Source organism: Coccidioides immitis, assembly GCF_000149335.2.
Source record: "Coccidioides immitis RS genomic scaffold supercont3.6, whole genome shotgun sequence".
Taxonomy (NCBI): Eukaryota; Fungi; Ascomycota; class Eurotiomycetes; order Onygenales; family Onygenaceae; genus Coccidioides; species Coccidioides immitis.
This window is the reverse complement of record NW_004504312.1, coordinates 1913436-1941069: the sequence shown is the minus strand read 5'-3', so window position 1 is coordinate 1941069 and position 27634 is coordinate 1913436. Positions and strand designations below refer to the sequence as shown.

The following is a 27634-nucleotide window of genomic DNA, read 5'->3' as shown; positions in this document are numbered from 1 at the left end:
TTCAGAAAACAGCCCGTGGGAGAAGAGAACAAGGAAATGGAGGAAGATGAGCACCAATCAATAGGGCCTTTTTCTATCATTTCACTTTCCGCCAAATATCAATTCGAAACCCCTCCCAAAAGGAACACCTGGGTCAATGCAAGTGATTTCTCATTACATGAAAACAAGAAAAAGGAAATGTAAATAATAGACAAGGAGCAAAAGGAGGAAAGGAAAAGAAAGGAAAAAGAAAAAAAAAAAAAAAAAAAAAAAAAAAAAAAAAAAAAAAAGGAAAAGAGGAAAAGAGGAAAAGAAGAAATCAAAGAAGAAAAACTATCATTCAACCACCCAAGCCTGCATATTCACACATTTGGCGAATGACATTTGGATCAACATTCGGAGTAAGAAGAGCACCCAGAAGATTCTCCTTTTTAGGAAATATACCCAGAGGAAGTTTTGATGCCCCATTGGACTTGTTTGACTTCTCAGCCAACTGACTTAGTACTGTTAGCGCACGGTTGCTGATTGTGCTGTGCCAATATAGATCAGCCTCTGCTGCACGAGCAGCTGCGCCATGCCGCTGTGGTCCAGGTGGGTTGCGATCAGCACTAAGTACACAAGCCAACCGCAGCAAGTTAGCCGCAAATCCATCGGCAGATCTGAACCACGCACAGGCAAGCTCATTGTCTGCTATGCCCGCTAGAATTTCGGCAGAGAGTAGTCCCTGCATCAGGAATGGCTTTCTAACATCCGCTAGTGCAATGACGTTTCCCTTAGTTTGCTCGGGTATTGGGGCAATAGACATCGCAAAACTCCTCGTCAGGAGATCGTTCGGCGGGGACAATGGGTTCTCTTGGGAGAAGATGGATTTCAAGTACATCCGGTTGGGATCATCCCGCGCAAGAAGCTTTGCAAGTGTATCCACAGCAGCTGGTAGATACCTATGTATGCTTGGGTCGTATGGGGCAAACATGATTCCATCGGGTCCCATTGAAGGGGGAGTTGGAGCAAAGGAGAGTAGAAAATGTAAAAGAGATAGCGCTTCTTCTTTTCCAGGAAGATGTATGGTATGAGCTATGTTGCTCAGATATATGACAGCGTCTTTCATGAAGTCAAGGGTATTTTGATGTGTTCGTAGCAGCATATTCCTCGTGCCTAAGTATCGTACGACCGTTGCCATGAACTTGACGACATGAGGCATCGAGAGCAAGCTGAAATTCGACTCGGCAAAGGAGAAATTCCTCAGGAGTGTCGTGATGCATATTAACCGGTCTACTGCACGGTCAAGCTCGTAATCCAGGCTTCCAAACTCTGGAACGTCAAGCAGCATTTCCATTTCTTGTCTGCATCCGCGAACGATCTCCTCGTAAGAAGGAAGAAGCATAACATCGGACACCTCTGCAGCATTGTCCGCGAGAAGGTCGAGCTGATCCTCGGCGCAGTCCACCAATGTTTCCACTAAGTCCTCGCAGTTATCTAGGGACAGCTGTACTGCAGGCTCAGACGAAATCTGCGCCAAGGTATCCAACGCCACTCGCATTTCTGCATGGATGCCTGACTTGATGCTCATAGTAAGGGCATGAATATCGATTACCCCAAGTTCCCCAAAAGTAGGTACGGTGGGTTTGAGTCGCATGACCTCTTCTCCAATCTGGAAAGCTTCATCAATTACAATAGGGCCATGGAAAGCACTCTCCGGTAAAATGGTTGGTTTGAACGGGTCCTCTAGAGGTTGGCGATATGATACAAAATCCACTCCTGGTTTCCTGGCTGAAATAGGAGATGATTGCTTTTCACCTGACACCGAGACGTCCGGAGGAAATTGGGCCATTTGCCCGTTAGGTGACGCTGCCTCGGGTGGCCGAGAAAGACTAGATCGATGCTGATGGCCCAGAGGCCGCTGTTGCTTTGGAATTGGCTTTCCTTGAGATGCCATGGAGAAACCGTTGACAGGCATTGAATGAACGTTATTTGGTTGTGGCAAGGACGGTTGGGTAACTGCCTGGAGTTGCGGTGGAAGGTCAAAGGATTGAGGCATCGTCTTGTTGGGTGCCATCGGTTGTGGAATGGTCGAAGGATCACCGGGACGCTGGATACCCATTTGTGCTGGATCTACGTGTTTTTGTTGGGAACTCAGCCAGACTTGTTCGTAAGCAGCCAGGTTTCGAAGATACACATCTCGAATTTCCTGCGCTGCTGTTGGATACTGCATCGCGGGAAACTGTAATTGCTGTGCGAGCGTTGGCCAGCCGTTCATCGCAGTGAGTTTTTTCGACCCACCAAGCCTCATTACGGCAGCGTAGAGCTGCATCAGATGGATTGGTCGTCCGCTCACAATAGGATTAAGGTCAAGCTGTTGTCCTCGTGCCATCATAAACCTCTGCAGTCCGCGCAGAAAACTCTCTGGGTTAGAGGGCTTCGCCATACTCTGGTGCAAGTGCCTCATCGCAGCGGCTTGAGGATTGTTTATGGCATTGACCCCACCCACCATGGGCCTTCCGGCCGCTGGCGCATTGGGAGATTGAAACTGCAGGGCTTGATTCTGAATCTGCATTTGATACATCCGTTGCTGTGAAGCGATCTGTTGGGCCGAATAGTTTTGCATCATTGCCGGGTTGTTCTGAGCGTATTGCGCCTGCATTGCGGGATGGGCGCCGGAGGAGCTTATTGGGGCTGTCGGGGAGTACTGTGGTCCAGATGGCTGCACGTACGGCTGAGTTTGTCCAAAGGTGTTGGTTTGCGGGGTGTTCACGCGACTTCCGTGATCTGAGTGTGTGGGTGATATCTGTGAGGCAACGTGAACTCCAGCGGGCGAAAAGGGACTTGGAGATGCCGTCTGCACTCTCTGAGAAATCTGTGGGTCAAAGTCTTGGAGAATAGGAGATGGACTCGGATTGTTAGAACCTGGCTGGAAATGTTGGTAAGGGGTAGGCGCAGGCTGTTGCGCAAATTGCGGCGTGCCGTTGACGGGATCGGGGTAACCGGGGAAAGGCGTCTGATGGGGTGTTTGCGAGCGGGAGCCAGGAAGGGCGCCAGGAGCCTGTCTTGGGGACATGGAGAAGCCGTCATCGGGGCGAGCCCTCTTAGACGGAATCACTGGGTTGGGATTATGGAAGCCTGGAGACATGTTTCTTGTCGCGCCATTGAACATGCGCTGGAATTGGCTGGGGTCGGAGGTATTAGGGGACTGGAGGAAGGCCATCGATGGATCGATGGTCGCATTGCTGAAGGAGCCATTGTCGTTCTGGATGCTCGCTGTCGCAGGGTCATTGAGCCAGGCATTCATGTCGTGAAATTATGGAATACCCATTCGCCTGTCATTGTGACGCGTTCTGGTTAGTCAACATCATCCCAATCAGACACAGGAAAATCAGGTTGATGATCATGTGGGTGTCGCGCGGGAAAAGAGGCCTGATCAACGCGTTCAAGAGACAAGGTCCAATGCACTATCTTGGGGGGTAAGGGGCCATCTGAAGCAAGCATTGACGAACCCTGGCGCCGTGAAGGCGAGTGGTTTGCCTGTGGCCACGCGACGAATGATGAGATCATAATAGGGAGAGGAAACCATTTGGGGGGGGCCGGGAGGAGAGGGTGGAAACGAGATACATACAAAAAAAGAGTACAGGCTGGATGAAGTGACGACAGGACGGAGAGAGGCGCGAGCGGAGGCCGGAGGAGGACGGACGAGCTCCCGTGGTGCTGCTGAGCCGCGTGGAGGTAATCCCAGGATGAGTGGAGGGCTGACCAAGCGCCGAAAACAACGAAAGAGGGAATTTTGGGGCGGGCCGGCTTCTGTTTTGGGTAATACACGTCACGTGATGGTTGCTGGTGGTGTGGGCTGACTAATCAGTGACGGGATTTGGTTGAAAGAGATTTAAAAAAGAAATATATATAAAAAAAAAAAGGGAAAAATAATAGGGGGAAGCCGCAGAGTTGAGGGTGGCTTTTTGGGGTGGCAAGAGATGGAAACCTGCTAATAGCGGAAGGAATCAGAGTCCGGCCGAGCAGCGATGCCGTCGCGCAATCGTAGGGACCAGCAGGCCGGCGCCATCCATGGCCGGAAAAGCAAACAAAATTATAAGTAACAACAGCAGTAACAAAAATAATAATAATAATAAAGACACCAATAAAGATAATAATAGAGTCCGTGTTGGGGCCGGATAGAACGAGAGAGAGCGTGGTTGGCTGGATGGCCCAAGGACAAGATGGCTTGTTTGATGCGGGTTTGGCGAACGAAAAAAACTGGAACCAGATGTGCAGATAACAGGGGATCCAGACAAGTATGGGGAAAAAATATCTGGGGAAAATACTGCTAAGGAAGTACGGAGTATAGCGGGAATATTTTTTTTTGCTTACCTGCAACCAGACGAAGGTAACAGAAGCTGCCAATGTCGTGCCTCCAAGGGAGTGGAGTGAGATAGGGGGCGCTGGGGCAAGGGAAAGCAGCCACGAAATCCCGAACGATTCCTAAAAAAAATAAATAAAAAAATAAAATAAAATAAAATAATTATTACAGAGGAGCTCGGCGATAAACAGCCTGTTCCAAAAGTCAAAAGGTACCAGGCCGAATGAGATGCAGCTCTCGGGTTTATCGGGTCAGGCAGTCGGGGTAAAAAGTCTGAAGAAAGGGCAGCGAGAATCGTAATCATCTACTTTTGTTGAGGGCGGGCGGTTTGGGGGCAGCGTCAGAGAAAATGAAAATTTTTCTCGCTCCGTCTCTGGCGCTGCGGGGGGCAAAAACACCACAAGTCACAAGCCGCCACCCACTAGGCGTTAGGGCGGCCACCGCCCACAGCGCAGCGCCGTCCAATAGAACCCGCTCGCTGCCCTGCGGACCCCGATCGGGCGCAACCGGATTCGACTGACCATCGCCGTGCTTGTCCGTTTCCGGTATAGTCCCGACGCCGCTTCAACCACCCACCCAGCGAAAAAGGAACATGCGGGTTATCCTGGACTCCCCTGCTCGACCTGGTCCATGACGATTCACCCGAAAATCGATGAAAATAACGGCTGCGACTCTGGAGGCTGCTCAAGAAAGCGAAGGTTAGTTGACCTACCTTCAAAAATAAAAATTGTTCCGTGTTGTATTATTTTTATTTTTATTTTATTTTTTTGCTTTTCTTTTCGCTGCCAGAAATCGTGCGTCCATCAAGCTCTTGCGGCGTGTCTTGGCGGATGGAACGTCCAGCCAACCAAGATGACACAGCGGAGGGCAACCGTAGCGTCAATCATGATTCACCAGATACCAGCCGGTTAATCTGCAAGGTGAGCCTGAAAACCCCGTCAGCGTAACCAGAATCTCCGTGCGAAAGAAAAGATAATCCTTCCCCCCCTGATGGAATGAACAGCGAGCAGTTCCAAAAGCTGGCGCTTGGGGACTTTGGATTGTATTCGTCTCACATCAGACAAGAAGAACCATATGCAAGTAGCACACAGCCGGACTATTCGCGTTTTACCTGGAGGGACGCAATGGTGAGTCGACGGCAGAGGGGAGGGGAGGGGGGAAGGAAAACAAAAGGAAAAGAGAAGAAAAGAAGAAAAAAGGAAGAGGAAGAAAGGAAGGCGGGGAGCGCACAGATAATATATAAGGTCCTCTCGACTGTCTTGTCTTGCCCCGTTAGCCTGAAGGGTCAGTCATACATACACTTTCTAGGTCAGGACCAGACTCCGTTTCCCTTTCCATGGTCTCTGTCTCTTTTTCGTTCTCAAAAACTGGAGATCTTACCCGATCTGCTCCTTTGAGTATTATTATTATCGCCATCCCTGTAAAAGGAAATCCCACCTGGATGCGGATGTCTTTGTCCCTGTCACACATGCCATGGCCAATCTATGTCGACTCCTCATTGATTCAATTTGTCAGATCCGGATGGAGCAACGAGGTTCCGGCCTGTGCACGTCGTCATGATCATCAAACTCAGAGCCCTCTGCTTGATCATCCTAAAACTAATTCAGCTGACACTTTTACAGATTTATTAAAACCGCATTAAACCCCTTTTTTCCCGTCATATTAAGGCTATTAAATTGTCTAGTCTATTCTGGCCGTTATCAAGGTCTTGGTAACAATGGTTCCTTTTTACATCCCGACACCTTTCTTGAACCTTGATACCAGGAGAGACAATGTGCTGGGACGAAGTTTAACCCGTCCCAAAATTCGTATGGACGAGCTTGAAACCGCAGCGACTTTTAGCTTTTTTTTAATCGTTATTTTTGACTTATTTTATGTATTCGGCTTTTTTTCCGCCCCTGAGAGATACCTGATTCTTACGCGAAAATTTTTGTATGTCACTGCCATGTGAGGCTCGCTACCGTTACAGGGTTGTTCATCATTGAATACGATAGAAGTGACAAACATGGCTTGACGGGGGAGATCCATTTCAGCTCTTGTGATGCAATCATTTTCAAGGCCGGCATAGGGTGGGAGAACCGAAAATTGGCTTCATCAACTCGTCCCGGAATTTGACTCGAGAACGGCTCGGGATCGATCCAAGTTCCCAGACTTCGGCTCCAATGGCAAAGGGCTGATGATTACACGGTGTCAAGAGCTTGGAAGGATGCCACGTTGTTTGTAATGCGTATTAATCAGTCCCCAAGGACATGGATGGGCCTATGCTGCTGTATGGAGGAGTTAGAGTCGATCGTTGCATCTGAATTATTTTAGGCTTGGGCGTCCTGTGCTTGTGTAGAGTATTGGTAACCACTTTCGTGCGTGTGTGCATCAGGAGTATTCGAGACAGAATGGCATGAATAAAGACGTCCAGTCTTTCAATGCTCCTTCGGTATTTAAAATGAGTGCTGATCCCTTCCAGCTGGATATCCACAAGCCTTGCAAACCCAACAATCTCCTGACTTCTGCGGCCCATGCCCCACGATGTCGATAATGTCAGGCTTGGGGGATGGGCCAAAACGCCAAGAGAAAAGCAACTAGTTACCCAAGCCAACGGCGCCTTGTTGACTAAGCAAGGTCGCCTGCGGCTTGGTAGGATTGCTGATCAAGAGCTCATCGACCAAACCAGCATAGCCAGCCTGAAGCAGCCCTTGCTGAGATTTCTCTTGTCGTTGAACTGGATCTCCATTTTAAATTCCTTGAAAAGATAGCTGATCCCCTGATCAAAGCTGCGTGTCTGAACCTGATATATCCTTCTCCAGCCCCAGTTTGTTAAACACCATGGGCGACGCCATCGTCGAAACACCGGTCAATGTTCTTGCTCCTCCGCTCAAAGCTACCCCAGCGGAAGCGATTCCCGATATTGAGCCCCTGGAAGGCTGGGGAACAGACGACGCTGATGAATACACCACGCTAAAGAGATTACAGCGACATTTGGAGTACGTTCCGGCCGGATGTTTATCATATTCGAAAAGAGGCGACACTGACATGGTCTTAAGGTACATAAATCTACAGGAGGAGTACATCAAGGATGAGCAAAGGTAATTTGAAATCCAAAATGACGACCTGTATCGAAAGCGGGTTTACTGACTCTATTCTAGGAGTCTTAAGCGAGAGCTCGTCAGAGCGCAGGAGGAGATCAAGAGAATACAAAGCGTTCCTTTGGTGATCGGACAGTTCATGGAAGCCATCGATCAGAAGTAAGGGGACCTGTAAAAGCTTGAGGAAAATTTCCTGGTCTGAGCAACGTATCTAATATCCTTTTACCTTTTTCTTTTTTAGTACCGGTATCGTACAGTCTTCAACAGGGTCTAATTATGTCGTTCGAATTCTCTCAACCCTCGACCGCGAGAAGCTAAAACCGTCGTCCTCCGTCGCCTTACACCGTCATTCTAATGCCCTTGTTGACATCCTTCCGCCAGAAGCCGACTCCTCTATTGCCATGCTGGGCGCACATGAGAAGCCGGATGTTACGTACGCGGATGTTGGAGGGTTGGATATGCAAAAGCAGGAAATTAGAGAGGCCGTTGAACTGCCTTTAACGCATTTCGATTTGTACAAACAAATCGGTATGTGATACTTTCCAGGACAATATTTTCGAAAGCGCATTGTTACTAAACAATCCGTTTCACTAGGAATCGACCCACCTCGAGGTGTGCTTCTCTATGGTCCTCCTGGAACGGGCAAAACCATGTTGGTAAAGGCTGTTGCGAATAGCACAACTGCCAATTTTATCCGCGTCGTCGGATCAGAGTTTGTGCAGAAATATCTTGGTGAAGGACCTCGTATGGTTCGAGACGTTTTCCGCATGGCGCGAGAGAACTCACCCGCTATCATTTTTATTGACGAAATTGACGCCATCGCCACTAAACGTTTCGACGCCCAAACCGGAGCCGATCGTGAAGTCCAGCGTATTTTGCTTGAGCTTCTCAACCAGATGGACGGCTTCGACCAGACCAGCAACGTCAAGGTGATCATGGCCACAAATCGAGCAGACACCTTGGACCCTGCTTTACTTCGACCAGGTCGTTTAGACAGGAAAATTGAGTTTCCTTCCCTCCGCGATCGGCGCGAGCGTCGTCTAATTTTCACCACGATTGCTTCGAAGATGTCGCTATCGCCAGAAGTAGATTTGGATTCGCTGATTGTCCGCAACGATCCCTTATCGGGCGCTGTGATCGCCGCTATCATGCAAGAGGCTGGCTTGCGTGCTGTCCGGAAGAATCGATACAACATCATCCAATCCGATCTTGAGGACGCCTACTCAAGCCAGGTCAAGAGCGGACAGGATGCAGACAAGTAAGTTTCTACCTGAGCTAACCAGTGAACCATTTCTCGTGCTAAACCTATCATAGATTTGATTTCTATCGCTGAGGACCTTGCAAATACGCCTCATTTTCAACTGTTCAACCGGGCTGGCTTGTTTTACGTTGCTGCGAATCAGGAGAATGAAGCTAGTTAGTCATTTTTGCATGTAACAACAGGGCTTATCCGGGCTGTTTTCAAATGGTATCAAAAAGAGTCCGTAATTTTTCAAGTAGTTAAATGTCCACCTGTACTTCGTACGGAGCACATTTCTTTGAATCCCTGCGGTATGCCTTTATCCTCGTGTTTTTGTCCTCAGACTTACGGGGTTCAAAGAGGTGGTTGGAAAGGCTCCTCCAGTACTCCGTACTCCGTACTCCGTATCTGGTGCCTAATGTAACATGTGGAGTCTCATGACGCCTGAGTTACACTCACAGGACTTAACAGGGGCACTGACCCTGGAACGTGTTCCTGGATCGAGTCTCACCAGTGACATTCCGACGCCCCTTCAACAGCCGGATGTCCATATGCGCGTATTCGCCTCGGTAGTCTTTAACATCGCATATGGTTATCTACACTATACTATTGCGATGATGCGAATTCCTTCCCCAGATTCTCAGTCTCGCGTTGCTCTCAAATTCGGTCGCGATGTCATCATCGAAGGTCTCGAAGAGGCGCCAAGACGCGCCGTATCACGTGACAGATCCGGGCAGGGGGGCAGCGGCCGGGTCCACCAGTCGTCATCGTCGCTGGCTGACTTCATATCCGAGACCAACCTCAGTCCTCCACCCCCAACGGTCGAGCTCCAACCTCCCACCTAACCTCTCTCCCCCATCTCCATCTCCATCAGCACCTACACGGCGCTTCCTATTACTCTCCGATCCTTTTTGTTTGTTGTGTATTTTAGTTTGCACACGCTCTTTCAAGACCTCGGAGCTGTTTGCCGCCCTTGATTCTCGTTACCCCAGCCACCTCGGTGACCATGAGGAACTCCATCCTGCTCGCAGCCACCGTGCTGTTGGGCTGCACATCCGCAAAGGTGCACAAACTCAAGTTGAAGAAGCTTCCGTTGACAGAGCAGCTTGTACGTACCCGGCATCCCTACTGCTGAATCAAAACACTCTCGTTTACTCGATGAACTGCTGCTAATCGAAGCCAGGAATATGGCGACATCGAAACCCACGTCAGGGCGCTCGGCCAGAAGTACTTCGGATCTCTACCATCGTCGCAGCAACAAACAGTCCTGTCAGATGAGTACAGTACAACGGGCGGCCATAACGTTTTGGTCGATAATTTCCTGAACGCCCAGTGTACGTTCCTGTCTGAACGATCAAAAAGTATCGACTAACTGGCGTTACTAACTTCGTCTCAGATTTCTCCGAGATCTCCATAGGCAATCCTCCCCAGAATTTCAAAGTCGTTCTTGACACAGGAAGCTCAAATCTCTGGGTTCCATCTTCGGAGTGTGGTTCCATCGCCTGCTACCTCCACAACAAGTACGATTCATCGGCTTCTTCGACCTATAAGAAGAACGGAACAGAGTTCGCTATTCGCTATGGCTCAGGCAGCCTTTCTGGTTTTGTTTCACAGGATACACTCCGTATCGGTGACCTGACCATCGAGGGACAAGATTTTGCCGAAGCCACCAACGAGCCAGGCCTTGCTTTCGCCTTTGGCCGCTTCGATGGCATTCTTGGTCTAGGTTATGACACAATCTCCGTTAACAAGATTGTTCCACCCTTCTATAACATGATCAACGAAGGCTTGATTGACGAGCCAGTCTTTGGCTTCTACCTTGGCGACACGAACAAGGAGGGTGATGACTCGTATGCTACTTTTGGAGGTGTCGATAGCAGTTTGTTCTCCGGTGAGATGATCAAGATTCCCCTCCGCCGCAAGGCCTACTGGGAAGTTGATTTTGATGCTATCGCCTTTGGCAACGAGCGTGCTGAACTCGAAGACACTGGTATCATCCTCGATACCGGTACTTCTCTCATTGCCCTGCCATCCACTCTTGCTGAGCTCCTGTAAGTCATATCTTCCTTGTATCCTTGGTTTTTCCACAGAGACTAACCGTACAATCTATAGTAACAGAGAAATTGGTGCCAAGAAATCCTGGAACGGTCAATACACCGTAGACTGCAACAAGCGCCCATCGCTTCCAGACCTCACCTTTACTCTATCCGGCCACAACTTCACTATCGGACCATATGATTACATCCTCGAGGTCCAAGGCTCTTGCATCAGCAGCTTCATGGGCATGGACTTCCCTGAGCCCGTGGGCCCTCTTGCCATTCTTGGAGACGCTTTCTTGAGACGATTCTATACCATGTATGACTTGGGCAACAATCTCGTTGGCCTTGCCAAAGCCGGAAACTAAGTTCAACAGAGGTGCGATTGCTATGGAAAGGCGGAAGAGCAGAAGAGTTCAGTCATGTTTCATGCTTGCACAATTGACGGCTGAATACCCTTATTAAGGTCTCTGTATACAGCTTCCGATGGTTTTTCCCTTTTTTTTTTTTTTTAATTTTTTATTTTGTTTTTTGCCTGTCTCCCCCAGATTGTTATGAGATTATTCCTAGGGCCTGGCTACACATCCTAGGCAGATATGCTTTGCTTTCGGGAGAGGGGTTTTAGTTATGAACATCATTTGTTATAATGATATAGTAGTTAGTCTGCATAATTAGTGATATCACTAAATGTCTACATAATATGTTTCTGCGATCCCCAGCCTGCACACATGCATCACTGTTGATTTGCCGTGATGCTTCGAGCAAGCGCTGATTCACCACCACAATGGCTGGGCCGCGGAGAACAGACCATCTGACGTGATGTCAGCTGCCAAGATATAGATTACCGTACTAGTTAATACAGGATTGCGCGGAGATTCTGCATAGAGACTGGGCCAACAGATGGAAAATTACTGTAATATAAGTTGCTAGTTGAAACCTTAGCACCAGCATGATGGGTTGTTGCTGCAGCTTTCTCCAAACATCAACGGCAAGACGAGCTTGTCTCTTGTTCACAAAGGTCACAAAGAATCACCTGCATCAATAAGGTACAATTGGCCGCTCATCATCTCACTTGCTCAGGTGCAATAGCAGTATTCACAGACTCTCTTCACACACTGCTCACCTTCACCCTGTTTTTTAAATTCACAAAATCCTACCTCTCCGTGACCACTTGCAAAACAACCTCCCACCCACTCCCCGCGCCAAAACAACCGAGCAAATAAAAAAAGGATACAATACCTTGAAGCAATCTTGCGCCATTTTCCTACCACTTCCTCCCTACCTCCAGTCCTTTGATATATATTCATTTCGAGTAACCCATTCCTTTTCTTCTCCTTGTTTCTTGTTTCTTTCTTTCTTTCTTTCTTTCTTTTTTTTTTTTTTTTTAGAAAACACAGATTATGGGCGCCGGTATAGGCCGCTCAATTGGTTTGAAGGGATGCTATTGAAACTATCATCTAGTCTCTACTATCCAATCACCGTCACCGAGCTCCTACGCCAACGGGGCGACAATGTCAATCAGGGCGATGCGCTGTTCGCGTATTACTATCATACCACGGTGACAGAGGGCGATGGACTGGGGAATAAGCGTGATGTGGTGAGGAAGTTTCCGACGAAGTTTGAGAGTTCAGTGGATGGGACGTTGTTGGAGTGGAAAATAACGGAGGGACAGGTGATTGAGAGGCCGTAAGTGGATGCCCTGTCGCACGAAGAATGGAGTTGTTCTTTTCTTTTCTTTCTTTATGGCTTCGTCAGTTGTGGAGACTAGATGCGCTGACGTCGGGAGTTTGGGATTTGTCCCCTCCGTGCAGAATCGATATTGCGGAAATTGATGAGCCCTGTTCTCATGATGTACAGTTTGGTGGAATGTGCGCGAACTGCGGGAAGGATATGACTGTGTATGACTTCCCCCCTCCATGTGGATTGTTTTCCGCCTTTTGGGTGTTTCTATGGGCCTTGCTGACGGGTTGATTTCTGGGATAACAGGTTCAATTACAACACTGAAGTGCTCGACTCATCGCGAGCTCCGATTCGAATGGTTCACGACAATGCTTCGCTCACCGTTAGCAAAGACGAAGCGACTCGCGTCGAAGAAGATGCCAAACGCCGCCTCCTCTCGTCTAGAAAGCTATCACTTGTCGTCGACCTGGATCAAACTATAATCCACGCGACGGTTGACCCAACGGTAGCGGAATGGCAAGAGGATAAGACCAATCCAAATCATGAGGCTGTGAAAGATGTGCGAGCATTCCAACTTGTTGATGATGGTCCAGGAATGAGGGGATGCTGGTATTACATCAAATTACGGCCTGGATTGGAGGATTTCCTGAGGAGCATTTCGAGCCTTTATGAGCTTCATATCTACACAATGGGTACCCGAGCTTACGCTCAAAACATCGCCAATATTGTGGATCCTGATAGGAAGATATTCGGAGATAGAATTCTGAGTCGCGATGAGAGTGGGAGCCTAACGGCGAAGAATCTACAGCGATTGTTCCCTGTCGATACCAAAATGGTCGTCATTATCGACGACCGCGGAGATGTATGGAACTGGAGCGACAATCTTATCAGAGTTCATCCCTATGACTTCTTCGTCGGAATCGGCGATATCAACTCCAGTTTTCTCCCGAAGAAGCAGGAGTTCAAGCCCATGTCCAAAGCACGCGCCAAGGCCAAAAAGCAGTTGGACGTTCGTTCTGAAGTGGAACCTAAGCCCGAAATGAACGGTTCTAGCGCCATAGATGTGGACGAGAAGCCAAAGGAAGAGGTCTCAGCACTGGAACAGCTCGTTACTATGGGGGGCGGGGACAATCCTGTCCTGCTCCAGGAGCAAGCACATCAGCAAGAAGAGGTAATTGCTCATCAGGTTGAAGAACGCCCTCTATTGCAAAAGCAGAAACAGCTCGATGCAGAAGATGAGGCTGCTGAACTTCAAGCTGCAGAGAACGGAGATTCGTCTAGCGATGACTCGCAAGATTCGATGAGACATCGCCATCACCTCCTGGAGGATAACGATGCTGAGCTTTACCAATTAGAGGAGAGACTTAAATTAATACATCGTCGCTTCTTCGAGGAGTACGATCGGAAGCGATCTTCAGCTCTCGGAGGTCGAGTCTCGGCCTTGAGAGGCGAACGTGTTCACCCGAAAGATAAGGATGTTGATCTCCGTATTGTCCCAGACATCAAGATCATCATGCCCCAGATCAAGCGAAGAATCCTTGAGGCCGTGGTGGTGGTGTTCTCTGGTGTCATTCCCCTCGATAAAGACACCCAAAATGCGGAGATATCGCTATGGGCGAAGAGCTTTGGCGCCATCATCACACAAAAGATTGATTCAAGAACTACGCACCTGGTTGCTGGCAGAAACCGCACAGCGAAGGTTCGAGAAGCGACGAGATATCCTAAAATCAAAATAGTCACAGTCCAGTGGCTGCTAGACTCGCTAACCCAATGGAAACGGCTTGATGAAGAGCCATACCTAGTACCGGTGCACCCGGACGATCGTGGCGAGCCGATCAGCTTGCTAGGAAATTCACCAAACGATGCAAAGGAATTGGATGATGCCGGCTATCTATCATCCTCCGAAGAAGATACCACCTCGGCGGATGATGACGAAAGTGATTTCTCGAAGGGAAGAAGCCAAAACGACGAACTAGAAAATGCGGATGAGGAAATATTACTTTCAACTGGACTTGATTCGCATTCCCTAATCGGATACGACGCTGAGGAACAGGCAGAAGTGCACGACGAGCTCAAGGAATTTTTGGGGAGTGATAACGAAGAGAGCGAAAGCGACAGTGACGCCTCCATGCTTCAAGGCACAAGTATGTCACGCGCTGATAGAAAACGAAAACGCGATCTTGAAAGTGACGAGAGTGGTGGAGAATATCGCGGCGCTACTGAACGTGCTCCGGGAGAACCTGCTGGCTTACGATTGTCTCAAAAGATCAAGCGATCTCATGAAAGAACGACGGGGCTGAAAGAGGTTTCCAATGCATCCTCGATTGAACATCCAGGGCCACCTCCGGTTGACACTTCATCTGAGCTGCTAAGCGACAAAGCTCAAGAACAGGCAATCGCGGGTGACACTAGCTCCGGTGCTAATGCGGACGTTCGAAAAGATAGCGCCATGGTCGATCTGGCTGCAGGCGACGAAGAGGACGACGAAGACGAGCTGGAACGCGAAATGCTTGCGGCGTTTGAAAACGACAATTGGGATGAAAGCAAGGTTGAAGAAGACGCCGGTGACAACGGATGAAAATCTTCCCCCCCAAAAAAAAAAAAAAAAAAAAAAAAAAAAAAAAAAAAAAAGGGGTCCTTGTTCCTTGCTCCGCCATCCGCTCTATATCGGTGATACAATTAAGTGTATTTTACGGATCTGTCCATGTCTAGCTCAGTTTTGTCCTGGCTCGTGTATAATGTCCCCATCAGCATAGCGAGGCGTTTTACGGTTCTACCATTTTCCATAATGTCTTCCATGATGTCTTATACAGCTCCGCTGGATTCCATCTGTTCGTCGCCGTGTCATCACTGGTCCACCCCTCCCGAGGCATGTTGGCGCGATTTAGGCGTTAGTGACTTTCTTCTTTGCTATATGGAGTAGAGGCTAGGTTTCTTTGAATGGCTGGTCTATGTGTGCATTGTGTGTTTTAAATCCGTCTTTGCCGGGCTCTGTTGTGAATACGAAGGATAATTTGGAATGGTCTGGCTTGCTTCAATTTTTTTTTTCTCCTTCTTCTTAAGGTTCTTATGGGCATTTTCTTTCTTCTCTCCTCTTTTTACGAGCTAGGCGCGAGCAGTTACAAATACATGCCATCCTGAAGACCATGGCATGGGCCAATGCAATGAAGGCTGATCGAGTGCTATCTTCACAGGGGGGAACATGTGCAACGGCCTAGCGGAGCAAGGTTGATAGAAGCTTGATATTGCACCATAAAAGGGGCTTCTTTACTTTCTACTCGTTCCATATATATTAATATCTGGGAAGCTATTATTAGCACGGATAAGCTATCAGGCCTGACCCCGTGGGGTGGAAGACACGCACTTCTTTTTTTAGGGACAAAGGCCTAGACAAGGCGCCTAGCAACTCCATGCCCTCAGAACCCCCGACGCTACCTTTCATACTCCAAACGAAGGGGACGATTACGACAGCATTGCTAAATATCGCAAGGAGCCAACGATTTGCAAAACAGCCGGCTGTTGAGGAGGATTGTTGCAGCCGTATTTCGCCCAGAGGTTGCGTTGCACGGAATGGCGGGTTTTGCTACGAAGTTAAACTTCCGCTCCAGGCAAAGCTTATTTAGGCTGGCAGGCGGATTGTTCTGTGGCCATGATGTCATTCAAGGCGCGCCATAACAGCCACCAGAGAAGAGGAGACCGAGACACATTCCGTAATGCGGTGCGCGCATTCTTCCGTGTATACGGAGTACGGTGTAGCTGAAATGTTTTCATTTGCCCCATCGAGGTAACTAGCTACATGTGTAGAGTCTAGATTAATCGTGGCGTCATTCATAAATTCATCATATAATCCCTCCTCCCAGGAACCAAAAAAAAAAAAAAAAAAGGAAAAATAGAACAAAGAAACTCGGCGAATTTCTAATTGCAAGAAGAATGCCGATAAACGCCTGGGATCATTCGCTAAGAGGCAAAAATTTGGAAGAGGATTTTTCAGTATACCCCTAAACTCCGGAGGACACCTTGAAACAATATCACATCCAGATTCCGCCTAGCAAAAAAAAGGAAAAAAGAAAAAAAAAATATCCCTAGATAAGCGTTCATGTAGCTTTCATATATACGTGCGAAGAGTGAAAGGTCAGAGGTCATTAGGAGAATGTGCTTGGATCAGGATTCGCCTCGGCGGACTTGGAGAGCCATGAAGAGCATCCAGATGAAAAATACTGTGTTGACAAGCTGGAACGAAAAGGCCGCCTTCCAGCAATTGCCTGAAACAAATTTAGCGGTTAGCACGGCGAGATGCCCGACACGGCCAGGGGAAGCGTGAGCCGGGGTAGGGTACTCACAGATATTTATCTGGGTTAGCCATGCCAAGGTGTTGATACTGGCTCCCCGGAACTCCATTGCTTCAACGTAATTCTGGCAATTAGAGTTGACATTCGCGATGGAGCCGTAAAGCTGGATCGAGGTACCGATTAGGCCTGTCAGCCATAGCACAAAGTTGACAAACGATCCAAGGATTATTATTTCGGGTATTAATTTAGCCTGGAACGCGAGTACGAGTATTAGACCGATGAAGATGATTGCCAGGGCCGATATTGCAACCATGAATGGGAAGACCCTAAAGTAACCAGCCGGTTAGCCAAGAATAATTAGGATCATGGGAAGGCGGGGATGGGCAGAGTTTGAGGTTACCATGGCGCAACCAGCTCCATCTGTGCCTGCACGACCATAAACCAGCTGAATATCCCAAGGCATGTTGCCGACCCGGTGAGCACAATGAGGATCCATATGTTCAGCTGTATCTCTGGCCAGTGGAACTTTCGAGTGTAAGCCGTCGTCGCTGTATACTCGGAGTGGGCCATGATTGGGCGTGTCTGCGTGGGTGAAGTTGCAGACGGGAGGGCGTCGGTGGGACCGCAGCGACGTGATTTCGGGGCGGGTGAATCGCGATCGAGGGGGTTGAAGATGGTAACGACGAAGTCCTTGGGCTTGAGATTCGGTAACGTGTAATTCCCACGTAGGCAACCAAGCTCGAATGCAGACCAAAGGAAGTGAAAATCGCAAAAACGCAGTCTAAGATAGCGTTGAAGGATACGGAGTAGAGTGAAATAATTTTCAAGTGAACGGTGGGGAGTCAGGCCGCTTTGCAGTAGTCAATCGAATTGAGTATCTTTTGCCTGTTGGACATGCCTCCAGTTCCTTTGTCGAACGAGTAGTGAAATGGTATTTTGTCAGTGCTGGCGCTATGGCAGCGCAATGCTGAGTCGTGCCACTTGCGGCGACGAGCTGGACAGTCGGTATCGAAATGGAAGAAAAAGGCCGGCGGGCGTTGACGTCGCTAACTAATGTAGTTCGTTGGCTTGCAGCAACAGCCTGGCTAGCGTGACATGTGGAAAGCTTCAGGACAAAGCAGCAACCAAGCGACAACCAGAGGGCGCTGAAAATCAATATAAGCTGGGGAAATAGATGATGGTGTCACAGGACTCGAAAAAAAAAAGGTGTCCAAGGTGAGGCAGAAATCCCAGTAACGGCCGAGATAATTTTTTTTGGTCTGGAGGAGGGACATAAAAATCGGGTGGTTGGGAGCATCTTCACCCGCGAAAATGATGTGGCAGGATTTCCGTCGTCGACAACAACCAGTGTTACATCCATTCTGGTGAATGGGTCGATGTATTGACCTGAGAGCTTGTTGTTGTCTGATGTTTGATTTTACATCTTCGTATGTTTGCTCTCCAGATGGAGAAGACTGTTTCCAATTAACTACATATTGACCCGTAAAAAAAAATGAGTGTAGCATCTATTTATTTACTCTGTACCATCCCACAATTTTCAGCTTCAGAGCAGTATGAAAAAACAACAGCGCCAAAAGTATTTGTTACATTTTGATTCCTATGTTTAGTTTTAGCTGCATACAAATGTTGATTTGATGACAGCAGCAAATTCCTGAAACCAAATCAAAACTGCCGCCATAATTTACAGAATGTAGCAATACGGCCACCGAGAAGGCATGCATGGACCTCCACAACGGCAAGAGACGGACGCTGGTAGTTTACAGAAGGGTGTCTCCCAGTGCACTTCGAACCAACGAGCATCCAGCACGGATTGTCTCGCTAGCTCCCAATGTCTCGAGGGTTGGGTTGACCTCTACCAAGTCCATCGCCACTAGACTGCCGGTTTCGTGGATGGATTCGGCAATAAAGTCACCTTCACGGAGCGTCAAACCTCCTCGGACGGGAGTTCCGGTGCTGGGTGCCCACTGTGGGTCAAGAGCATCCACGTCAAAGGAGAGATGGATGGGCGTATCTTGACCAATATGCGCAAGGGCCATCTCCACCACACGGCCAATACCATACCTAGATTCACATCCAGTCAGTCAGCAGGCACTCGTCCTTTTCTTTTCTCCTAGTTGCAAGTGAAACCAAGAGGGAACCATACTTGTCGATGTCATGCATGCTAAAGGCCTTGATACCATGTTCCTTCAGCAGTCTCTTCTCTGCGCGATCCACATCTCTTAGTCCGATATATACCAATTTCCTAGGGCTGATCAGATTATCCGGCTGCAACCAGCCAAACATATCTTCGTTGTCATCCTTTGCCAATCCGGTCAAAAACGCAAGAGGCATGCCGTGGATGTTCCCACTGTCGCTGTCCTCTGGCCTGTTAATATCCGCATGTGCATCCACCCAGATCACAGCCATCTCGCGTCCCAACCGTTCCCGGATCGCCTTCGCGGTTCCAGAGATGGTACCGATGGCGATGGAGTGGTCTCCGCCGAGGGTAAGCACTAGTCTGCCCTCGCGTGCGTGCTCGTAGACCTGCCTGCTTAGCTGTTGGGTGGCGGCACTCACGGTTCGAGGCTTTTTCATGCCCCGGTGGTTCGGATCGTGTTCAGGCACGAATTCGGCGTATGTGTGTACCTTGCCGTCATGGCGAATGTCGTATTCTAGATCATCGCGGAGCTGGTCAAGAAGTCCGGCTTCGATGAGGCCGGAGGGGTCGACGCCTTGGTTGGGCTGTTTTGTTTTTTTTTTTCCCAGAGTCAGATTTTCGGCTTTTGTAGGCTGATCAGCCCCGAAGGAAATATCCGTACCTGGCCATCCGAGAAACCAACGGCCACGACGCCGAGCTGGTGTCCCTTTGCTATGAATTTCTGCTTAATGGTGCTTGGAGATGTCATTGTGAATACGGCCGGCGATCAGGCAATAATGGAATGTTTAGTTATCGATAGCAAGAAAGCCACGGCAACTCCGCCGTCTACTCAACAAGTTACGGGGTATCAAAAGAAGCAGAAGCTGCGAAACAGGGTATAGCTCGCTTTACAGCACAAAAAAAACAGCTGCAGGGAATAAAAAGAAAATAAAAGCAAAACGTTTACCAGGTAAAGACTATATCCAGGCAGCAAAGAAACCCCCAGGGTCAATGGAGGCAATATATACTCTTGAGTTCTCCCCGCAAAGCTTCACCGCAGAATTGCTGGCGGATAGCCACGGCTCAAGCCCGACCCAAAAAAATCATAATCACCGTCATCCCCGAACCAAACAAGAAAAGGATTTCCGTACTGACGTTTCGCTGCTGCTCTACCGGGGGCACCAAAGAGAGGAGTGCGTTTCCTCCCGAAGCTCCGGCGTGACATTCCCACCGGCTCAAAATGCTTTTAGGGGAAGATGCGGCGGAGGCGCGGTGGAACCTGGGGGGCTGATTTTCCGCTAAGTACAGTTTTAAGAGAGCGCCACGGAAGCCGAGACATGAAAAATGGGTCTGAAGAAACCGGCGTGAGTCTGAACCTGGCTGGTTGCGCTTCCTCGGCTGCAGCGCTACGGAGGTATTGATAGGCTCCCGGCGATTTACTTAAATATGGAGGAGGCCATGCAGCTGTTGGATCGGGAATTTTTTTCTTTTTTTCTCCCTCGTGCGTTGAAAGCAGAAAATAAGAAAAATACAAAAAAAAATAAAATAAAATAAAATTAAAAGGCTGACCGAGAGAGAGAGAGAGAGAGAGAGAGAGCCATTGTGCATACAAGTACGTAGTACACTTGAGTTGAACTGGACATAGTCAAATAGGTTTCTCTCTTGAGAAAATTTACTGTTTTTGATTTCTTTTGGAGAAACTATCGTACAGGTATGAATACACATGATATTCCGGGAGGTGGAAGACGGGCCCATTATTATCGCAGAAGCTCCTCTAGGATCTTCCGAGCTCTGGGTGCTTCCACCCTTCCCTTGTCACCCAGTCGCATCATCTGGCCCAGAAACCAGCCGATCTTACCCACCTTTCCATTCTCGCGAATCTCCCTTGCTGTCTCCGGATTGTTCTGGATTATACTTTCCGCTAGAGCAATATACTCTGCTCGTGACAGTGGCTTGAATGATAAATCTTCTTCATCCACAATCTGCTGAATTGCCCTAGTGTCTCCATCAAACACTGTTGCGAGAAGGGATTTGGCGGTGGTCCCGGTGATTGCTTTCCTGGATAGGAGATGGACTATCTCCGCCAGGGCCTGTCCCGAGACGCGGTTTGGATCCCATGGAAGCTCGTATTTACTAAATAAGCCGCCCAGCTCGTGCAGGACCCAATTTCCGAGCATTTTCCCCCCAGCAAACCCTTTCACGGTCGCTGGGTTTTCGGCCTGGAAGGAATTAAGCATATCGACTGCATCTTGATAGTAATCCAGTCGGGTGCCATCATCCAGCTCCAACAAGGTCTTAGCATCCTCAGCCGAGAGGCCGTACTGTGGGTCCTCCGTGAGTGTTTTGAATATGTCATCGGGCAGCGGTGGCATGGTATCGTGAAGTTCAAGCAGCACGTCTTCACCAATGACCACAGGTCCTAGATCAGGATCTGGCATGTACCGATAATCCACCTCTCCCTCTTTCCCTCGTAGCTTTCTGGTTTCCGTGCTGCCAAGTGTCCATCCTCGTGTCTCTCCCTCAATGGTCCCACCGGCTTTGAGCACCGCGATTTGGCGGTCTCTCTCCGCGATGATTGCATCCTCAACAGCTTTGAAGCTGCTCAGGTTTTTGATTTCTGTTCGCTGGCCCAGTCCCATTATTCCCTGGTATCTGTGCGTGCCAGCTGCAGAATCGTGCTTGCGAACGGAGACGTTGACATCGGCACGCAGGCCTCCCATTTCCATTCCCGTCGTGACTGCACCACACGATTGTAGGATCGCCTGGATCTTTTTAACGCATGCCGCAGCCGTGGCGGGCGAGTGGATCTGTGGCAAAGTGATAATCTCGATGAGTGGCCGGGACACACGATTAAAGTCAAGGAGGTAGGTGTGCGAGGGGAGTTCTTGGGATTTGGCGGTGTCCTGCTCCATCTGAATCTGTTTGATGCCTATTTCAACGCAGTCTCCGTCTTCTGGGGCGATTCCATCATGCTTGTATAGACGGAGGATGCCGTTCCTTGCGTAGGGGTCTGCGGGATAGTTTGTAAGAATCTGGCCATTGCACTGCACATTAGGCGAGAGGACCTATCCATACCATAGTACTGTGTTATCTGATAGCCGGCCGGTTGGTCCTGGTAGAAGTAGTGTTTCCGGTCAAAGCTGCTGACTCGCTGGATATCGCAATTGAAGGCGATAGCAGCACGCAGTGCAGGTATCAACGTTGCCGGTTGAAACGACTTAAAATCATAAGCATGGTCCCATGCTCAGCGGCAAATGCTGTGTAGACAACTCACTGGTTGACTGCCTGGAAACGCCAGGTCGAAAAGCGCGACATTTGAATTCGGCGCATCGTCAAGGTAGGCAGACGCACCTATATTAAGCTCCGAGCAATTAGCATAAGGACCATTTTCAGGCTCGGACAACGCGCCTTACGTGAAAAGAGCTTTGAATCAGTGTCCAATTGCGCATGCACCTCAATTCCCACCGTTAACTCCCAATCGTCCCGAGTAGCTTTGGCGATGCCATTCCGACTCTGTTGCCCCTTTGCCAACCGCTTTGCTTTGGCCGTGTCTTTTAGTTCCTTGCGAAGTGGAACGAATTTCTGACGGCCTTGAGCATCCGCAGGTGTTTGGCTGCTCAGAGGCCGTGCTGCTCTCCACGACAGGCTCCCATTCTCAAACGGTTGGGTTCTGGGAAGCCGGAGACTCCCAGTCGGGCGATGGCTCGCGGAACGAGGGGGCAGTCGAGAGCGGGGGATTGCACGGTGCCATACGCTAAGCCGGACCATATGCATAGGGACGACACGAATCTGTCAGGCACAGCCGTTGCGAGGAACGGCGGACAGTTGGGCTGCAGCGACCTCGCGCGGATTGCAAGCTGGGCTGTTGCGCTGTTGGGTTGGAGAGCGGTGATTGGGCGGCCGCTGTGGGCTGCCGTAGTGCGCCCGTTCACGTCGCATTCTTCGCGCGGTGGAGGGATACAGCCGAGCGCCAGGACGGCGAGGATCACGGCGGGAAAGCGAGAGATAATTAAATACCGTACCATCCCAGGTTCGATAGGTGCGCTGATCAGAGCCCTCGGTCGTCAGAGGTCCATGGTTTACCCCGGCAGACGGGGCACACGTCTTTACCAATAGACGGCGTCTGTTGCCGACGATGGCGTGAAGCCAACCTAATATACGATTCCATATAGACCAGTAACGCCGGGATGGAACAAAAAAAGGAAACATGAATTTAGTTACAAAGGGAATGAAATCGATGGGTAGCCGGAATCGCGCGCTCGCAAAGCGAATATATACAGACTTTTGGGCCGTGTGCCCTGCCGAACTCCCCCGCAAATTCGTCAAGGTTTCTCTGCCAATGGCCGGCCTGAGATGCCCCAGATACGACATGAACAACTCTTCACGGTATTCGAGGGGGGTGTGGCCTCCTCAGCTGCGATTCGTCGGAGGTGAGATGGTCCATTCCCCCAATTAGCCGGGCCTCATCCTTGCGAGAATGCAATAATCGCACTGAGAAACGGTTGAAAAAGGACTATTACACGTTGAGCCACTCAGTCGGGCAATTCCCTGTGAGACCTCAGAACCAGTTCCCTTGGATGTAATGCAGGATGCAGCGTTGGACATTATGATCGATGATGTAGTAGAGTACATGAGTTCCAAGTTACGGTGAACAGCAGGGGGGTTGAAGATCGCAAGAGAGAGGACCACCAGGGACTCGCATACGGGCTGCTCGGGTTATCATCCTAATCGAGAATTCGCTGCAAACCGAAGCGTGTTGGCTCTGGATAGGGCAAAACGCTGTGGAATTTCTCGTCGTTCCACCGGCGTCAACGCGCGCCAGCGAGATCGCATGGTGGATGTCATCCTGTTGGAGATCCATCGCGGACAGGTAACTTGAAATGGACCACATGCGTGGCTGACAAGCGAATGGCGGACGAACATACTTCTTGGGGAGTTTGGTTCAGTTGGCCATGGCGGAGTATTCAGTCAGTTAGTAGATACTCCCGGCAGTTACTCCCAGCGTGACCCCCCTTGACCCAATGGCCGCGAGGAATTGACGAGTCATCGTTGGCCACGAGCTGCGTCGGTCTCGGACGACAATCGGGGATGCAGACAAGACGGTCTTTGTTGAAATCTTCTTTGCAGTAAGAAAAAACTATGTCAATGACGCGCGCCAACCGGTGCTGCTCCTGACCAGCAAGAAAGAAGACTGGCGATGAAGACTGTTTTACAACAGTTGAAATTGACCCTCGTATCTGGGGAGTTACTTCATCAAGTTGTAACTCTTGGGGGCCTCAAAAAAAAAAAAAAAAATATCACTGACGCACCCTAGTCCATTTTTAGCTCGGCCAGGCGTAGTGCAACGGGACTTCGCCATCATGAGACACATCTCAAACTCTTGAAGTTATTCGTCCACACGAGGATGAATTTGGGGGGGGTGGCCTCCCTCCTTCAGGTTGCGTCGCCGGCAGTGCGTACCAACATGTATCACTACCCTTTTGACGATCTCTCGCTTTTTTATCTCCTTGCAAATATAATAATAGTTGGCTAGCCTGGCGCTGGGCGCATTTGCTTTTTTTTCTTCTTCTCCTCCTCCCCAGTTGTTGAAACTATTGGAACTATCTTTATCTCATCTCGACCCATTTTATTTTATTTTGTCTTATTGAGCTTCGGAGCACGGAGTAGTTAAGGGTAGACCTTTCCCCGTCGCCCCAGTCCTACCGTCTCAAGTCGTACGTACATCTGTCGTCGACACACCGTCCTTCCATAGTGGCGGGCTGCATAAACCATAATATATATTTAACACTGAACATTTTTGTGTTTCGAGGTGCAACGGCTGAGTCGTCTGTCCTGGGCCTCTATGTTGCTTATCCCTCAGCCTGGTCGGATGCTTGGAACATTTTGATACCACCCCCATCTCTGGATACCGGAGCCTGAAGGACAAAGCTCATCTGGATCGAGGCCTATTTATCCGTAAAAATAACATTAGGGGATCTACGTCACGCAGACACTCCGCCATTGTTTACCCCGGAAAAGCTTTATTAGTCCCGCAGGTCATCTGGATAAACAAACAACAATCATGAGCCACGTGAAGAACAGCAAGCGGCGGGCATCCAAAAAGTCCTTCTCTCCCTTTGCCAACCCAGTGGCAGCAGTGGCGAACGTCGCTGTCGCACGGCCTATAGATGAGATTTTGGAACCCAGTTCGCGTCCCAGGAGCCAGAGTACCTCGCACCGTCCAAGCGAGAAGGAGATTCTACCGGGCCGTCGGAGGGCTACAACAAGATCTACAGAACCCACGTCGGTGGAAAGAGCTCCAGATGTCTTTCAGTTCCTAGATAACGAGGACTCAGAACCCAGTGGAAAAGCTCTGAAATGCGTAGAACGGCGCTATTCGGAACAAGCTCCAGCTTCACGGTCACCAGAGCAGGACTGCTCTCGCAAGGACAGCGCGGCATACAGTTTTCGTTCAGACTCGGGAATATCGGTCAGAGATCATAGCCCAGGACGTGCTTCGTCCACCGTCTCAGGAGACGAATATCAACCTCCCACCCCGCCGGATATACCCCTCGACAACATGAAATGGGGCCTAGTCAGGCCCCTGAAGTCGAAGCGACCAGGTCCAATGGCCGGCGCCTACATCACAGACACTGAATCCTTACTTGAGAACCCGGTGACCTCTTCTTCGTTTATGGACCCCTCAGCGCCCGAGTCGTTTTACTACGCTAGACATCTTTCGACGAAACCGGCTTCGCCAAAGAAAAAAAGACCGGAACGTCCTAGCATCGATACCGCCAAAGCAACCCAACATGCACGCCGCCGTTCTCTTTCCGTATCTTCTCCTAAATCATCACCACCCGAGAAGCCCGCTCCCGAGTCGCGTCCGCGCATCTACCGAAAATTCGATGCCCTGAATCACCGGCTCTTAAGGCATTTGCAAGAGGAAATAATCCAGCTTGAAGAAGACCTCAGCACCCTGGACGAACTGGAAGCCGCTCACCAAAGCCCCGCAAGCGCTCGTAATTCTCCCAGACAGAAGCTTCTAGCTGCCAAGTATCACGACCTTCAGATCCAGGATTACTCAGTGCTTCACTACAAGAGAACTGATCTACTTGAGAAGGTAGCATTGAAGACAGAGCAATACAGTAAGTTCACTACCTCTGCAGTAAAGAAGCTAGAACTTACCCGTCTTTCTCCACCAAGACCGGGTCCTGTGCTCTTTTAATAAAGTCGTCCAAACCCTTCCACCTCCCTCTGAGGATGACATTGAAACCTACCGCAACTCGCTCAGCACCTCCCAATCTACCACCAAGGGCGATCGACGAATTCTCGACCACAAATCCGACCTCGTCCTTGTCGCTCCCCGTCCAATGAATAGCTCCACGACCATCCTTCAACATCCAAATCCTATCTACACCACCATCGCTGCTATATGCGCAGCTATCTTGTTCCCTCTCCTCGCATTTGGTGCCATAAATGAATTCTTCGGAAGGATCGTGATCGTTGCCATTATCGGGGGTATGATTGCTCTGTGGGCATCGAATGGTCCCGGAGGACATGAATATTTTATTGATCCGCAAGACGGGTGGAAGTGCGCAGTGCTGTACGTAGTTCCTCTTTACAACATTCTCACTAACCACCGTCCCACACAACTAACATTCGATTCTTGGTGTCTAGATATTTCGGATTTATGTCCATCGCGGCAATGATCATTTCATGACAGCACCGGAAAAAAGGAAAAGGGAAAAAAACGGGAATCAAAAAAAAGAAAGAAAGAAAGAGAAAGAAAAAGGTCCACGAAAATATGATTGACGAATTTCATTTGTTCTTTATGACGAGTTTAATTACCGGTGGTAGTAGTTGCTTCTGATGATGACGCTTACGAGGTCCTCTTCTTATCTCTTGTTCCGCCTTTCCTGTCACTTTTCTTTCTTTTCTTTTTTCTCCCGTGTCTTTGGTATGACGAGTTTAGCCTTTGTGCTCTGCATTTTATGACGATATCATCTCAGAACCGGGGCGCATTCTATGGTTCCTGTGAGGGGAAGTCCTGGTGGTGGCTGTTATTGCACTATCTTTGCCTTTTTTTTTTTTTTTTTTTTTTTTTTTTTTTTTGTTTTTCCTTTTCTTTTCTAAAATTTGGGATATCCTACAACTGTATAAGCTGAAGAGGCGATGAAAATTAAAAATATGTCAAAATAAAAGGTTATCGGAAGAGGAATGCAATGTGTCGGGGGGGTGAGACTGTTTTTTTGAGCAAAACTGAAATTTTGGTTCGGTCCGCATTTTTTTTTTCTTTTTTTTTTTGGGGGGGTTTTTTTTATTCAAATGCATCTGTATACTCCATATCTACTCCGTACAAGTCAAAGCTTCCATACGAGATCTCCAAGTTTTAAGTGCTCATGGGCTTAGTATTTGTTGATGCATAAAAACTCTTTATGTTCATGTTCCTTAGGGGGCTAGAGAGTGTCCATGTACTCTGTAGTGTAAATAAGTATCTGCTGACAAGCTCACATGGGGACGACAAGGGGAAGACAGCATTCCAACACCACAACCCAGGAAGCCTTGCTCCTCCATTCTATCCATAATCTGACATGAAATCATTGATTTAAGACCAGATAGGAACTGGCTTTTCTTTCTGAAAACAAATATTTTTTAAAAAAAAAAAAAGGACAAGAAACGCAATCCATCCCATGAACCTTCGCAATTTGCACATTATAGGAAAAGCAGTAATCTACGGAGTGCTCCCCCAAAACAAAAAAAAAAAAAAAAAAAAAAAAAAAATATTGGAGCAAAGAGGGAAAAGCATTGTGAAAGGGACACGTGTAAAACGGAGATTTTCCTGACCTCGCGCCCTTGAGAAGTCGAAGATCCTTAAGACAGTCAAACC

The 27634-nt window shown here is 49.0% G+C and overlaps 9 protein-coding genes across 9 annotated transcripts; 5 read left to right on the top strand and 4 right to left on the bottom strand.

The window, feature by feature from the left end:
• Positions 1-319: 319 nt before the first annotated feature.
• Positions 320-3265, bottom strand: CIMG_03690 (arid/bright domain-containing protein; the record flags this gene model as incomplete). Its single annotated transcript, XM_001244248.2, has 1 exon — positions 320-3265. The coding sequence occupies one exon, from the start codon at positions 3263-3265 to the stop codon at positions 320-322; it is 2946 nt and encodes a 981-aa protein (XP_001244249.2).
• A 98-nt stretch (positions 3266-3363) lies between these two features.
• On the top strand, positions 3364-4064 carry CIMG_11168 (uncharacterized protein; the record flags this gene model as incomplete). Its single annotated transcript, XM_012358263.1, has 3 exons — positions 3364-3437; positions 3605-3812; positions 3960-4064. The coding sequence occupies 3 exons, from the start codon at positions 3364-3366 to the stop codon at positions 4062-4064; spliced, it is 387 nt and encodes a 128-aa protein (XP_012213686.1).
• Positions 4065-7002: 2938 nt separating this feature from the next.
• CIMG_03688 (26S proteasome subunit P45 family protein) lies at positions 7003-8945 on the top strand. The gene is made up of 6 exons (XM_001244246.2): positions 7003-7302; positions 7363-7404; positions 7465-7563; positions 7646-7932; positions 7999-8662; positions 8719-8945. Exons 1-6 carry the CDS (start codon positions 7145-7147, stop codon positions 8735-8737), a joined length of 1269 nt encoding a protein of 422 aa, XP_001244247.1. The 5' UTR covers positions 7003-7144; the 3' UTR covers positions 8738-8945.
• A 342-nt stretch (positions 8946-9287) lies between these two features.
• CIMG_03687 (vacuolar protease A) lies at positions 9288-11620 on the top strand. Its single transcript, XM_001244245.2, has 4 exons — positions 9288-9752; positions 9828-9978; positions 10041-10695; positions 10757-11620. Exons 1-4 carry the CDS (start codon positions 9651-9653, stop codon positions 11046-11048), a joined length of 1200 nt encoding a protein of 399 aa, XP_001244246.1. The 5' UTR covers positions 9288-9650; the 3' UTR covers positions 11049-11620.
• An 86-nt stretch (positions 11621-11706) lies between these two features.
• On the top strand, positions 11707-14978 carry CIMG_03686 (FCP1-like phosphatase, phosphatase domain-containing protein). The gene is made up of 3 exons (XM_001244244.2): positions 11707-12366; positions 12492-12578; positions 12667-14978. The coding sequence occupies exons 1-3, from the start codon at positions 12119-12121 to the stop codon at positions 14936-14938; spliced, it is 2607 nt and encodes an 868-aa protein (XP_001244245.2). The 5' UTR covers positions 11707-12118; the 3' UTR covers positions 14939-14978.
• Positions 14979-16255: 1277 nt separating this feature from the next.
• On the bottom strand, positions 16256-17895 carry CIMG_03684 (uncharacterized protein). The gene is made up of 3 exons (XM_001244242.2): positions 17050-17895; positions 16701-16975; positions 16256-16622 (listed from the first exon to the last, which is right to left on the bottom strand). The coding sequence occupies exons 1-3, from the start codon at positions 17217-17219 to the stop codon at positions 16522-16524; spliced, it is 546 nt and encodes a 181-aa protein (XP_001244243.1). The 5' UTR covers positions 17220-17895; the 3' UTR covers positions 16256-16521.
• Positions 17896-18246: 351 nt separating this feature from the next.
• Positions 18247-19746, bottom strand: CIMG_03683 (arginase). Its single transcript, XM_001244241.2, has 3 exons — positions 19448-19746; positions 18793-19370; positions 18247-18710 (listed from the first exon to the last, which is right to left on the bottom strand). The coding sequence occupies exons 1-3, from the start codon at positions 19532-19534 to the stop codon at positions 18407-18409; spliced, it is 969 nt and encodes a 322-aa protein (XP_001244242.1). The 5' UTR covers positions 19535-19746; the 3' UTR covers positions 18247-18406.
• A 681-nt stretch (positions 19747-20427) lies between these two features.
• On the bottom strand, positions 20428-22670 carry CIMG_03681 (aspartyl/glutamyl-tRNA(Asn/Gln) amidotransferase, B subunit). Its single transcript, XM_001244239.2, has 4 exons — positions 22179-22670; positions 22040-22116; positions 21841-21982; positions 20428-21775 (listed from the first exon to the last, which is right to left on the bottom strand). Exons 1-4 carry the CDS (start codon positions 22537-22539, stop codon positions 20523-20525), a joined length of 1833 nt encoding a protein of 610 aa, XP_001244240.2. The 5' UTR covers positions 22540-22670; the 3' UTR covers positions 20428-20522.
• A 2156-nt stretch (positions 22671-24826) lies between these two features.
• CIMG_03680 (uncharacterized protein) lies at positions 24827-26467 on the top strand (the record flags this gene model as incomplete). Its single annotated transcript, XM_001244238.2, has 3 exons — positions 24827-25892; positions 25951-26350; positions 26425-26467. The coding sequence occupies 3 exons, from the start codon at positions 24827-24829 to the stop codon at positions 26465-26467; spliced, it is 1509 nt and encodes a 502-aa protein (XP_001244239.2).
• Positions 26468-27634: the final 1167 nt, after the last annotated feature.

Excerpts from the sequence above, each read along its gene's own strand:
- CIMG_03684 (XM_001244242.2), bottom strand. The coding sequence starts at position 17,219 with ATGGCCCACTCCGAGTATACAGCGACGACGGCTTACACTCGAAAGTTC. Across the intron at positions 16,976-17,049 it reads ATGGAGCTGGTTGCGCCATG|GGTCTTCCCATTCATGGTTG; the intron begins GTAACCTCAAAC and ends TGGTTACTTTAG. Across the intron at positions 16,623-16,700 it reads GCTAACCCAGATAAATATCT|GCAATTGCTGGAAGGCGGCC; the intron begins GTGAGTACCCTA and ends AATTTGTTTCAG.
- CIMG_03683 (XM_001244241.2), bottom strand. The coding sequence starts at position 19,534 with ATGACATCTCCAAGCACCATTAAGCAGAAATTCATAGCAAAGGGACAC. Across the intron at positions 19,371-19,447 it reads TTGGTTTCTCGGATGGCCAG|CCCAACCAAGGCGTCGACCC; the intron begins GTACGGATATTT and ends AAAACAAAACAG. Across the intron at positions 18,711-18,792 it reads AGCATGCATGACATCGACAA|GTATGGTATTGGCCGTGTGG; the intron begins GTATGGTTCCCT and ends ATGTGAATCTAG.
- CIMG_03688 (XM_001244246.2), top strand. The coding sequence starts at position 7,145 with ATGGGCGACGCCATCGTCGAAACACCGGTCAATGTTCTTGCTCCTCCG. Across the intron at positions 7,564-7,645 it reads ATGGAAGCCATCGATCAGAA|TACCGGTATCGTACAGTCTT; the intron begins GTAAGGGGACCT and ends TTTCTTTTTTAG. Across the intron at positions 7,933-7,998 it reads CGATTTGTACAAACAAATCG|GAATCGACCCACCTCGAGGT; the intron begins GTATGTGATACT and ends CCGTTTCACTAG.
- CIMG_03681 (XM_001244239.2), bottom strand. The coding sequence starts at position 22,539 with ATGCATATGGTCCGGCTTAGCGTATGGCACCGTGCAATCCCCCGCTCT. Across the intron at positions 21,983-22,039 it reads CGTTTCCAGGCAGTCAACCA|TCGTTTCAACCGGCAACGTT; the intron begins GTGAGTTGTCTA and ends TATGATTTTAAG. Across the intron at positions 21,776-21,840 it reads TCAGATAACACAGTACTATG|ACCCCTACGCAAGGAACGGC; the intron begins GTATGGATAGGT and ends ACTATCCCGCAG.
- CIMG_03686 (XM_001244244.2), top strand. The coding sequence starts at position 12,119 with ATGCTATTGAAACTATCATCTAGTCTCTACTATCCAATCACCGTCACC. Across the intron at positions 12,367-12,491 it reads GGACAGGTGATTGAGAGGCC|AATCGATATTGCGGAAATTG; the intron begins GTAAGTGGATGC and ends CCCTCCGTGCAG. Across the intron at positions 12,579-12,666 it reads TGCGGGAAGGATATGACTGT|GTTCAATTACAACACTGAAG; the intron begins GTATGACTTCCC and ends CTGGGATAACAG.
- CIMG_03687 (XM_001244245.2), top strand. The coding sequence starts at position 9,651 with ATGAGGAACTCCATCCTGCTCGCAGCCACCGTGCTGTTGGGCTGCACA. Across the intron at positions 9,753-9,827 it reads TTCCGTTGACAGAGCAGCTT|GAATATGGCGACATCGAAAC; the intron begins GTACGTACCCGG and ends AATCGAAGCCAG. Across the intron at positions 10,696-10,756 it reads TCCACTCTTGCTGAGCTCCT|TAACAGAGAAATTGGTGCCA; the intron begins GTAAGTCATATC and ends TACAATCTATAG.